Below are 12222 nucleotides of genomic sequence, written 5' to 3'. Positions count from 1 at the left end.
ACTTTTTCAGATGCCTTCTACCAGGTTTATTGCAGAGAGCTACAAAAGTCTACTAATAATCTTCTAATATGGAGCTCTAGTTACCTGTCAAATTTTATCTTGAATTGTAACCTTCAGTTTGTTTTAAATAACACTGGATTTTTAGTTCTGTTGTAAATTCACAGGGTTCATACACAAAACCAAACCTGTGGAAACATGTAAAAATGATCAGTTTGATGATTATGGAGACTACTTTTTTTAGGCAGTGAAAAAAGTCTATATAGCTTCACATTATCGTGATACTAATTTCAATAGCATGCATCAGTAATGAAAACAAAGGGAATAGAGAAAGATAAAAAGAATATATGGCATATTGTTTCGTAACCCATGCTCATAAAAAAAATAAAAAAACAAACAAAATAAAAACTATGGCATTATGCTTGCAAGTTTGTATTGTCTGCTGGGAGTAATCCTTGGTACAAAAAAAACAATCACATCAATATCATGAGGGATACATCACAGAAATCAATTCCATTGAGTTTGCGAAGCAATACAAAAAAACAAAACAAAAGAAAACCCAAAAATAAAGAATGTAGTGTCTGTAAATACAGTCTAGTTTGTCTGTTCAGTCTATAATTCTAACTACAGCTTTACAGCACAGAACGATCAGATAATAATCAGCAAATCCTTGCTGAAAAATTAGTGGCACAAAGATTTCTCTCCTGAAACAGCAAAAAAAAAAAAAAAAAAAAAAAATACTGTTGCAGTCATTTAAACGTATTAGTAAATTTAAAATCAATTTTTTTTCTCATAAAATGGGCTTTTTTTTCTTCTTTTTTCTTTCTCATGTTTCGGACTATCAACGCTTGCTTCAAATTGATCCAGCCTTCTCCCTTAGACGCCTTGAGCTGATGAAGAAACTGTGGTCATACTTGCAAGAAGACACTTAAAGAATGGAGCATGGCTTTTTGTCCTTGAATGGATTTTCTGAAGTTGGCATTCCAACCAGCAGCGGGTCATTTTTAGCATTCTGCTCACAGTAGTTCATGAGGTCTGATGCTGCTTTAGATACCTAAAATTTAAAATATAGAGCAACAACTGAAAATCATGCATATATTACTTTAAACATGAAAATTCTCTTTCTCATATGCGATCCTTGAGTACTTTGCACTGATCCAGAATATACAGAACAAGAGTTCTGGTCACCTGAGTACATTAGCTACCTGCTTGTTCCAGGTCAGAAACCTCAGGAAAAGGAGGGGTAGGGACAGGGCCGTTTCAAGGAATTTGTGGTCCCCAAGAAAATGGACATGGAGGCAAAGTCCAAAGAATGCTATGTGTCACAGGAGATTCAGTTTGCTGTTCCCGGCAGGCCGGACTGAAAGGAAGTGAGCACTTAGTGTGTGCACTTCCTGTCAGTCCGGCCGGGAAAAGGAAACAATCTCCTGTACCACGTGGTACCTGGCCAGACTGCAGGAGGAAGGAACAGGAGATTGGCCAAACTACAGGCCGCAGCATTTATAGGAAGCGGCGGCATGGCAAGGGTCCGCCCTGCTGGGGCCCCAGGCCAGCACGGGGCCCTAAGCAATTGTTTGGTTTGCCTGTCCTGTTGCAACTAGCCTGGGTAGGGATGGCCATGCAACTAAAAATTTAATAAGCAGCTCAGTTGTGTGGTTGATTTACCCTAGGTATGAGTTTTTCAGAATTGTATTTCTTTTTAACAAACTGTGAATGGCTGGTTAAGGAGAGGACCGGGGAAGCAGGCCGCCACATCCCCCCCCCCCCCCAAAACAATACTGGTCCTTTGGATCTAGCATGGATTTTGGGGGGAGCCCTACGCTAAAATGCAAAAAAAAAAAAAGCATGGGCCCTGTTCCCCCCCCCCCAAAATCCATACCAGATCCTTATCCGAGCATGCAGCCCAGCAGGTCAGGAAACGGAGGGGATGAGCGAGTGCCCCTCCCCCCTGAACCATATCAGGCCACATGGGGGGTAATGACTTGACAAGGGGGCGGAGATACCCAGTGACATCAGCGGATGACTGCCGCCGCTTATTTAGGAACAGCCAAACGGTGGAGCAGGCAGAAGGCAGGACCAGACCTTTATTTTTATTTTTCAGGTAAGTGGGCGTCGTAATTCACAATGGATCTACATCGCGGGGGTCAGTTTCTTTTTAAAAGGACTTGTCAACAACTTGACTTGTCAACAACTGCCTACTGTTAATTCTTATGCTACACTTTTTTGTTGGTGAATGAGTAGGGCATGTGGGCATGGTTCAGGAGGGGAGCTGCCCTACGTTTCCTGACATGCCAGACTGCATGTTTGGATAAGGGTCTGGATTTAAAAAAATAAATAAATATATATATATTTTGGTGTTGGGTTTCCCGCAAAATCCATACCAGGCAGTTTTTTTATTTATTTTTTCAATATTACTCTTTTTAATTGCTGGCAAATCTTTTTTTTACCCAGCTGACAGCTCATCAATTGTTAAGGACGCAGTGGCCGGCTTCCCAGCCCGCTCCTTAACAGGTATTCACAGTTTGTTATTGCTTAAAAAAAAAAAAAAGCCACATCACACATTTTTGGTGCGGGTCCAATGAAGTCTATTACAGGCAAAGCGTAATCTGCTGTGGGGGAAAAAAAAAGTCCCCTGACCCTTTCAAAAAATGCATAGATGTGAACGTGTACCATAGCAAAACCACGTTAAAGGGACTGTAGTGTGTTTCTGCAAACTGCAAAACCCACTAAAAAATACATAGGTGTGAACTTAGGGTTACTAAAACTGGAAAGCGCAAAACCTGGTGCAGTTCTGCATTGAAACCAATCAGCTTTCAGGCTTTTCTATCAAAACGTAATTGAACAAGCTAACGTTAGGAGGCAATTGCCCATCATGCACAGTTACACCAGATTTTGCACTCTCCAGTTTTAGTAAATCATCCTCTGAATTTATATATCAGTATATATTTTCTTTAACGAGTATATAAACCCCTACTCTTATTCCAATAATTTTTTTTATATCCGTAAGTTCAAAAAACTACCTGTTCATCTTATCAGTAATTCAGAGCTGTTCTGTGCTAGCAATCAGAGGAAAATGCAAGAACAGAGATAAGGGTGTCCTGTGTCTTGCAATTTACTTGAGGAAAATTTTACAGGCAAGTCAAAAAGGACACCCCTTGTGAAGGCCCACAGGCAGGACAAAAAAGAATTCAAGGCTCAGATGAAAGCAGTGGCCGAGAGTTAAACTCACACTATGTACTATATCTAAACAGTGTATGAAAAAAAAAAAAAAACTTTGGGAGGTTTTGAATCTGAACAAAGAGGGCAGGACAATGTCCCGATCAAATAGGCAGAAACAATCTTAGGTAAAAAAAGGAAGCCGAGGCCTCATAACCACATTGCCTTTTTGAAAAACAAGGAAGATTCTGTACAAGGCAAAGCCGCCAGTTGTGATAACAGACTGAAATATTTGCCACATGAAAAAAAAAAGACTTTAACCACTTCAGCCCCGGAAGGTTTTACCCCCTCCTGACACTTTTTACAATTTGGCACTGTGTTACTTTCACTGACAATTGCGCGCTCATGCGAAGCTGTACCCAAACAAAATTGGCGTCCTTTTTTCCCCACAAATAGAGCTTTCTGTTGGTGTTATTTGATCACCTCTGCGGTTTTTATTTTTTGCGCTATACACAAAAAAGAGCAACCATTTTGAAAAAAATGTTTTGGGACTTTTTGTATAATAAATATCCCCAAAAATGTTTTTAAAAAACAAATTTCTTCATTAGTTTTGGCCAATATATATTCTTCTACATATTTTTGTAAAAAGAAAACTGCAATAAGCATATATTCATTGGTTTGCGCGAAATTTTTAGCGCCTACAAACTATGGGAAAGATTAATGGCATTTTTTATTTTTTACTAGTAATGGCGGTGATCTGCAATTTTTAGCGGTATTGCGATGGACAGATCGGACACTTTTTGGGACCATTGACATTTATACAGTGATCACTGCTATAAAAAGGCACTGATTACTGTGTAAATGACACTGGTAGGGAAGGGGTTAACACTAGGGAGCGCTCAAGGGGTTAAATGTGTGTTCCCTCAGTGTGTACTAACTGTATGGGGACTGGACTGAGTAGGTGAGGAGACATATCGCTGTTCCTACTTACTAGGAACAAATGACATGTCTCCTCTCCTCTGAAAGCACAGGGATTTGTGCGTTTACACACATAAATCCTTGTGCTGGTTCTCGATTGCGCGTGGCCGACAGCAATCGTGACTGCCACCCACACACATCAGGGCCTCTGCCGTGCAGCGGGTGCATGCTGAGCGCCCTCTGGCGGATCTTAAAGGAACCCTGTATGGGTTTTCGCGCAGGGGAGCGCTCACGTAAATACACGTGAGACGGTCGGGAACCGGTTAAAGTGCTACTAAACTCATAACAGTAAAATCAGTCTGTATATGTAGTAAAGCCTGCTCGTTATACTTACTGTGGAACCTAAGGGGTAATCCTGCGCATTGTGTAAAAGGGCTGTTTGATCCTGTCTTCTCTGATCCTCTCCTTCCATCTGCTGATGGAACAGAGCCCTAGGAGGCACTCTGCACATAATCAGTTTGGTGTATTGCTAGAGTTTTTTTTTTAATTTGGGGGGGAGAGGGTGCATGTGATCAGCACAGAGCCAATGTCCAGAGGGTCATGCAGCCTCAGAGGGCTGTCAGAGGTGAATGAAAACTCCCCCTGCAAGCTTTAACCAGTGCTCAGCCAGACACTGATAGAAGTCACAAGACTGCTATATACTGCTGGTGAGAGAGGGTATTTAGAAGTTTATATTTACTAACATAATTGCATTTCCATGTACTGTGGGAGACCAAATATAGTGAATGCATGGTCCTGGGTTTAATAACACTTTAAAAAAAAAAAAAAAAGGTTGGCCAAATGAATATCCTGAATAGGCTCAAAGGGAGGCTTCTGTAGAGCTAACCAGACCGAAATAATATCCCAGGGTGAAATAGGTGCAGGAACAAGGGGAGAGATGGGAAGCCAGCTCTAAACAAAGGCCTTAATCAGAGAAGTGGAGGCCAAAGATATGTTCCAAGAAGTATTGTCTGAGATTAAACTTTTGTGCCTTGCAACATGCACAGCCAGCCTTCAATATGTGATAGTAAGACCTCCTGGGAGGTTGATTCCCTAGCTTTAAGCAGTGTAGGACTAATTCAGTCGGAGGGACCCTGATCTCTCCAGACTTGGGTTTCAACAGCCAAGCCATTAAATCCAGAGCCCAAGAAGCAAAATGGTAGGGCATTTATTTAAATTTTTTTTGAAACAGCAGGTAAAGATGATTTTGAATAGCCCATTGAGTGTCTCCTAGAGACAGAATTCACAAAATCCATCTGGCCCAATTTGGTGCTACTAAGATCACCATAATGCTCTCTATTCTTGATCTTGCAAAGCAGTTCAAGGAGGAAATCATTGCAGAGGGAAGGTGTATATCAGTGGAAGTTAATTATGAAGGGTATCCAGTGTATCCAATGAAAATGCCTTTCGATCCCTGAAACTGGCCATGAACCTGTCCGCCTTGCTATTGATGTGGTTATCAATTGGACTGAAGGAAATTTCTTAAAGAGCAAAGTTCAAGCAGGGAAAAGTCAGGGAATGACATCTCAGCCTGTATCCCTGGGAGATGCCCTCTGTCCAGGTGGATGAAAAAGCCAAAAGATGTCTTCTCCTACTGCAAAAGTAGTGGTGCCCCTTCGCTGTGATAAGGACTTGGTGCCAAACTTGACTGGATTGAATATTCAGAAGTACTTGGCTTCTGAAGCAGAGGTCTAGGATTGAAGAAAGGAACTCGTATGGCTCAGTCAGATGTGCAGCTATCAATTCTTCCCCTCTAAAAAGCAATCCATGATGGATTGCTTTTCACAGGGCGTTTGACCGCACTGCACCTGGTAGCAGGGCAGTTGCAGTGTGGCCCTAGTTATTTAAATAGGTGGCATTATGGGAACAGTATCGCCCATTGAACGCAATTCAGCATTTGAGTTTTGCCACAGCCACCAAGCATCACAGTCACGGCACGTGTACAGCCCTGAGTGGCTCCTTGTTTAGGATGGTTGGTCAGTGGGTGCTAAAACCAAAACAAAAGCAAGAATTAAATAGGGAAATGTTAGCTGGGAAATTAAGTACCTTGATTCTCTCAAAACCAGCCTCGATGCGGAGCTGTTCCACCAGCTTCCGAGCTTGTGCTATGTTGTTAGAGGTTGACATTATCTGCCATATATCTTCCTACAAAACCTGAAGAAATTTCTGTAAAAGGAACAGAATGTTACTTAACAAGATGTATGTCATGATTAAAGTGTTATTAAACTCAAAAGCAATATATATTGCAGATTACCAATTCTTAGATGCAATGACTGCATTAGTTATCTTTTTTAGACTTTAAAAAAAAAATGATTCTCTTTATTTCAATTTAACATCGTATAAGCATAGTGTCAAGTAAAAAAACAAAAAAAAAAAAAAAAAAAAAAAAAAAACATAAATGAGTCATACATCCGCACAAGTGGTCAGCATGGCCCAACAGATAATAAGGATCTATGTTAAAGTAAGGGCCCACAAGTTTCACATAAAGAATTAGTATTTTCCCATAAAAATATCATATGTAACTGACTACGGTATCCAGATACATAATCAACCCCTCACAGATGGAACTCATAATTCATACTAACTGATACTGGACCCCATCACATTGTAACAAAGTGCTACATGCAGTAACAGTGGCGATAACAAAGAAAGACCGTTCTCACTCAGATGCAGTAGATGAATCATTCACCCATCCTCCCCACACTTTGTCAAATTTTGCCTGAACCCCTCTACTGGCATATGTAGCCTTATAATAAGGTAGGGCTTTATTTATTAGAGCTTTCCAGGCTGTGATGATCGGAGCATTTTTTTTCCAAGGAAGGACGATGCTTTTTCTAGCGTAATAAAGCAATAAGGTAAGGAGAGTTAGGATTTTTTTTTTTACTTTTTTCCCTCATTTTCAGCTGGTGAAAGTGTTTTTCAAAAGAACAAAGCAGTATCTGTTATGTGGGTGAGACAAACCATTTAACATTGGCAGGGGTGCTTAGAATGATTTATTTAGTGTATTTAAATCTGCTAGTCCATCTAACACTCCCCTACCCATAGACTGACAATGCTGCTGTCCAAAAGGTACCTGACCTCACTAATTTACTTCTGGAAGAATGTTCAAACATTCCCATAGACACACTCCTAAACCTTGCGGACAGTCTTCCCAGAAGAGTTGAAGCTGTTATAGCTGCAAAGGGTGGGCAAACTTAATATTGAACTCTACGGACTAAGACTGGGATGCCACTAAAGTTTGTGTAAAGGTATATATATATATATATATATATATATATATATATATATATATAATTTGCATCAGTCACTGCCCTCAAGGAGCTTACAATTTAAAGTCACTAACTCACATTCATACATACATATACTAGGGTTAATTTAGACAGGAGACAAATATTAAAGAGGAAGTAAACCCTGATGGGTTTACTTCCTCTTTCATTCCCTGCAAAGGAAAAGCATAATGGACTACAATGCATCGCATAGTAGCCCATTATGTGTCACTTACCTGACACAGGAGCCAGCGATGTCACCACTGTCCCCTGTAGTCCGGCGCATCCATCTTTTCGGTGGGGTCTCGCAGCTCCGCCGTTGTTGGAAATGCCGCGCTCAGTGCGCCTGCGCGCCGCTGTCTACGGCGCATGCGCCGTAGACAGCGGTGCCTGTCTTCGGGCAAATATATTTCTTGGACCTACAGGTAAGCCTTAATCTAGGCTTACCTGTAGGTCAAAGTGGTTTGTAAGGGTTTACAATCACTTTAATATTATTATACAGGATTTATATAGCATCAACAGTTTGCTCAGCACTTTACAACATGAGGAGAAAAGTATAGCAGCGCTAAAAAAAACAAAAAAAAAACAATCTGTGTGTGAACCCAATATTAAATAAATTAATAAAAAAAATCTACTCTTATGATAAAAAAATATGTGATCAATATCGCATGATTAGAGAAAATATTTGTGTGTGAAATCAGAAGTGTTACTCCCTATAAAAAATAACACCAAAACATATAACCAACAGAGACATGATAAGTGAATATCACAAATAATTAGAATTATTACATAATCACATAAATAATTACTAATAAATAGATAAATCAAAATAAGTCAAATTAAAGTGACTCCTAAACAAAACGTGAGAACGCCAAAACGCCTTCAATAGTGAAAAGTAGTAAATATCAGTGTAAATCCACCACCGATGTGATCACCGTAAAAAACTGGAGGCTTACCAGCTAGTAAGCCTTTAGGGCTTGCGACCTAAACCTGGTCAGGGCCTTTAAATTTCAAAGATGTATCAAGTGTCTCTTGTCCAGAACTCCTCTCTCTGGGACACAACACGGTTAATGGAAATCACCTGAACACCTTTCTCCAGCAATGGGACATATTCAGCCAGCTCACCGGAGCACAAATGTAGACCCCAAAGGCAGTCACGGGAAACCCAAAAGAGAGAAGCTCACCATGGCATAATGCCGTAAAAATATTTATTAAAATAAAAAGTATTGCAAGTATTGTAAGTGCAATACTTTTTATTTTAATAATAGGATTTTTGTACTCACCGTAAAATCCTTTTCTCTGTAATTCACCGACCGACACAGCTCCTCTCTAACTAAATGGTTTATTAGCCTGCCATTAGGAGAACTAGGCAAAAATTGTAACACAATACACAGAACTTTAGTTCCGCCCCCCGGGGGGTGGGCCATGTGCTAACAACCCTACCTGCTCCAAGGCAGAATTCAGTACATCAACAAGCAGTATAACAGAGAAAAAGGAGGGGTGGGTGCTGTGTCGGTCGGTGAATTACAGAGAAAAGAATTTTACGGTTCGTACAAAAATCCCATTTTCTCTTATATTCACCGACCGACACAGCTCCTCTCTGTAACTAAATGCGACGTCTCCAAGCAGCGCCAAACGAGGGGTGGGAAAAAACAGCATTAAAACTTCATCCACCATGGAAAGTGGGAACTAGTGAAACTAAACCCACAAAAAAACAGCAGTGTACAGAAAAACACACCGCCATAACTGGGCATTCTCAACAGGAGAGATCCCCAACACCGCAACCATTTTGCGGAAGTAATGCAACAGTGCATTAACAAACAGTACTGCGTTTTTATCGAAAAAATCAGGAAAAAATCTCAATTGCAAATACACGGCCGTTGGAGTTGGAATCACTGAGTCTGACAGACCCCGGTTCATCAGCACCTGGCTCTCAATAGCCATGCCATTAAAGCCAGCGATGGTAAAGCAGGGTGAAAGATTGGACCTTGAGATAGGAGGTCCTCTCGCATCGGCAGTCGCCAAGGAGTGTCTGCCACCTGATGCACCAGGTCTACGTACCAGGGCCGCTGGGGCCAATCTGGGGCAACCAGGATTACTGGGATCCCCTCGGCTTCCACTCTGCGAAGCAGACGTGGCAACAGTTTTAGTGGAGGAAAGGCGTAGATCAGCTGGTACTGATCCCACGGAGCCACCAGTTGTAAATGCAGAAGTAAGATAAAAAAAACCTGTGTGTAGCAGCCTCCCCAGCACCCCTCTAATTACCTACTTGAGCCCCTTCTCTCTCCAGCGACATCCACAATCCCCTAAGCCATCCAAGACACTCCTCCCAATTTTCAGAGACAGAGCAGCACCGCTATTGGCTCCCATGGCTGTCAAAGTCAGTCAGACAATCAGGGGGGGAGGGGGTGGGGCCAGGGTGGGGCTCCGTGCCTGTTGGCCAGGTCGGTGACCCCTAGAGCAAGTTGGAGGGAGAAGCTAGAAGCAGCAAAGAGGGACCTGCGAAAAGGAGGATCCAGGCTGCTCTGTGCAAAACCAACTGCACAGAGGAAGCATGTATATTATGTTTGTTATTTAAAAAAAAAAAAAAAAAGAGCCTTTGCAATCACTTTAGTTTTAAAAAGTGTGTGTATATTGTAGAATATAAAATATATCGATTTTTTTTCCACGCCAAGTTTGTGCATTTGTCAGACTATAATAAAAGCATGAAAAACACATTTATCAGTTATTGTAAAGATGGTCAACATGACTAAATTTGGCCTGAGCATCTAGACACTGATTTGTGGCCACAGAAGGGCAAAGTAAAATTAAACCAAGCATAAATTAAATTATAAATATGTTAAAATTACACATATCATGAATAACCATAAAAATGTTGAGACAGAGGCACAACAATAAATCATTTGTTCAACTGTGCCATGTTGGTGGTTTTCCCTAGGTTTGGAATGACATCTTCTTTTAGAACAAAATTCTATTCTGAAAGTACACAGTAAAGCAGGTTTTACTAAAGAAGTTGAGAACAAATTGAATATTCCCTTCAATTATCCATTGACGTGAAATAGTATCTGCATGTGAATATTGGGTTGCAAAGTGGTCAATATTCTATTTGTCATATGACTGGATAATTAAGTGAATATTCACACATTTCTTTAGTGAAGACTCTTAACTTCATAATAAATCAGCTTCTTTATGCCAGCGCTCGCAGAGACAGGACAGCTCTGCCTCTTTTCACTGACAGGCGTACTTTCATTTGGCTTGGGATTAACTTGGAAACAGTGGCTACAGAATATGTAGCCCGCACATCAGTTTCAATACATTTTTATTGATGGTTAAGCAATATATTACAATACAAGCAAAGGATGCTAATCAAAAGGCTGTAACGCAGCACACCTATATAGTAATAATGAAATCATGAAAATTGAAACCACATATACAGCGGATCATAAAAAGTCATAATGTAAATTTCACTATTGTAGAGACATTCTTCAATATCTCCAACGCTTAACCACTTGCTGACCACCTGCCACAGTTATACTGTGGAAAGGTGGTTCGGCTGCGTGAATCGCTCTAGCATGTGTGGGCACATGCACTTGCCAATTGGTCAGCGGGGGAGCCAATCAGTGGGCCCTGCAGACGCGATGCAATGTCCACTGCCCGTGATCCTTCCCCGCAGAGACATAATGAGGATCTGCCAAAGTAAACAAGGCAGATCTCTGTTCTGCCAGGGGATGACACAGGGTCTGGTCTTCCTGCTATGCAGGAAGATGGATATCTGTGTTTTCCCAGTCAGACCATCCCCCATACAGTTAGCAAACACACTTAGGGAACACAAGTAAGCCCTTGATCATCCTTGACGTTAACCCCTTCTCTTCCAGTATCATTTATATAGTACTCAGTGCATATTTTTAGCACTGATAAGTGTAATAATGTCACTGGTCAAAAGGTGCCTGATCTGTCCACCACAATTTCGCAGTTCTGCTAAAAATCACTGATCACCGCCATTACTAGTAAAAAAAAAAATTTTTTAAGTAGTAATAAAAATGCCATAAATCTATCCCATTTTTTGTACACGCTATAAAACTTTTACGCAAACCAATAAATATACCTTTATTGGTATTTCAAAAATATGTAGCAGAATACTTATTGGCCTTAACTGATGGAGATAGCAGAAAGTAATAAATATAGATTTTTTCAAAATCGGGGGTCTTTGTGTATAGCGCAAAAAATAAAAACTGCATAGGTGATCAAATACCACCAAAATAAAGCCCTATTTGTGGGAAAAAGAACATCAATTTTATTTGGGTACAGCATCGCACGACCGCGCAATTATAAGTTAAAATAACGCAGTGCCGTATCGCAAGAAATGGCTTGATCATTAAGGGGGCAAATCCTTTCGGTCCTTATGTGGTTAAAAAGCACTTCTAAGCATGAGCCGACTTAAAATGATGACAGTTTGTGCAGGAGAGAACCTGCCGCAGTACAATTGCGGCGGGCGGTCATGAAGCTGTTAATCTAGTGTGTTGAGGCCATACTGTGAAGATTGTCAATGTTTTATAAAACATTCCATTTGTAGACTACATGGAAGTAGGGGCTATACTCAAAAATGTATGACACGGAATCGCTGTCTTGCTGGCATACCTGCGGCCAATTTGGAAAGTTATAGGAGTTGCAATGGCAGAAGGTTTTTTATATTAATGTATTATATGCATTCTACTCTGACACACAGCCCGTACTCTTTCAAGAGGCAAATTAACCCAACTCTTCCGACCAGCCTGGATGGAGCTAGGCCTTCTGCAAAGGACATCAGGGTCTGTTTCCCACACCTGGTCGATATTTCAAGCTGAAC

At 40.9% G+C, this 12222-nt stretch overlaps 1 protein-coding gene across 9 annotated transcripts in view; it reads right to left on the bottom strand.

Annotated features, from left to right (window-relative positions):
* Nucleotides 1–413: 413 nt before the first annotated feature.
* GNG7 (G protein subunit gamma 7) overlaps nt 414–12222 on the bottom strand; it is a 356098-nt gene continuing 344289 nt past the window's right edge. For all 9 annotated transcript variants that reach the window (XM_077475888.1, XM_077475884.1, XM_077475885.1 and 6 more), the window contains 2 exons: nt 6157–6276; nt 414–1051 (listed from right to left, as the gene is read on the bottom strand). In XM_077475888.1, coding sequence (XP_077332014.1) covers nt 926–1051; nt 6157–6237 — 207 coding nt within the window. In that variant the 5' untranslated portion in view covers nt 6238–6276 and the 3' untranslated portion in view covers nt 414–925. The remainder of the gene's footprint in view (nt 1052–6156; nt 6277–12222) is intronic.

Source organism: Lithobates pipiens, unplaced genomic scaffold, assembly GCF_037356315.1.
Source record: "Lithobates pipiens isolate NorthernLeopardFrog02 unplaced genomic scaffold, aLitPip1_a1.2 Scaffold_13, whole genome shotgun sequence".
Taxonomy (NCBI): domain Eukaryota; kingdom Metazoa; phylum Chordata; class Amphibia; order Anura; family Ranidae; genus Lithobates; species Lithobates pipiens.
This window is presented reverse-complemented; position numbering and strand designations above follow the sequence as displayed.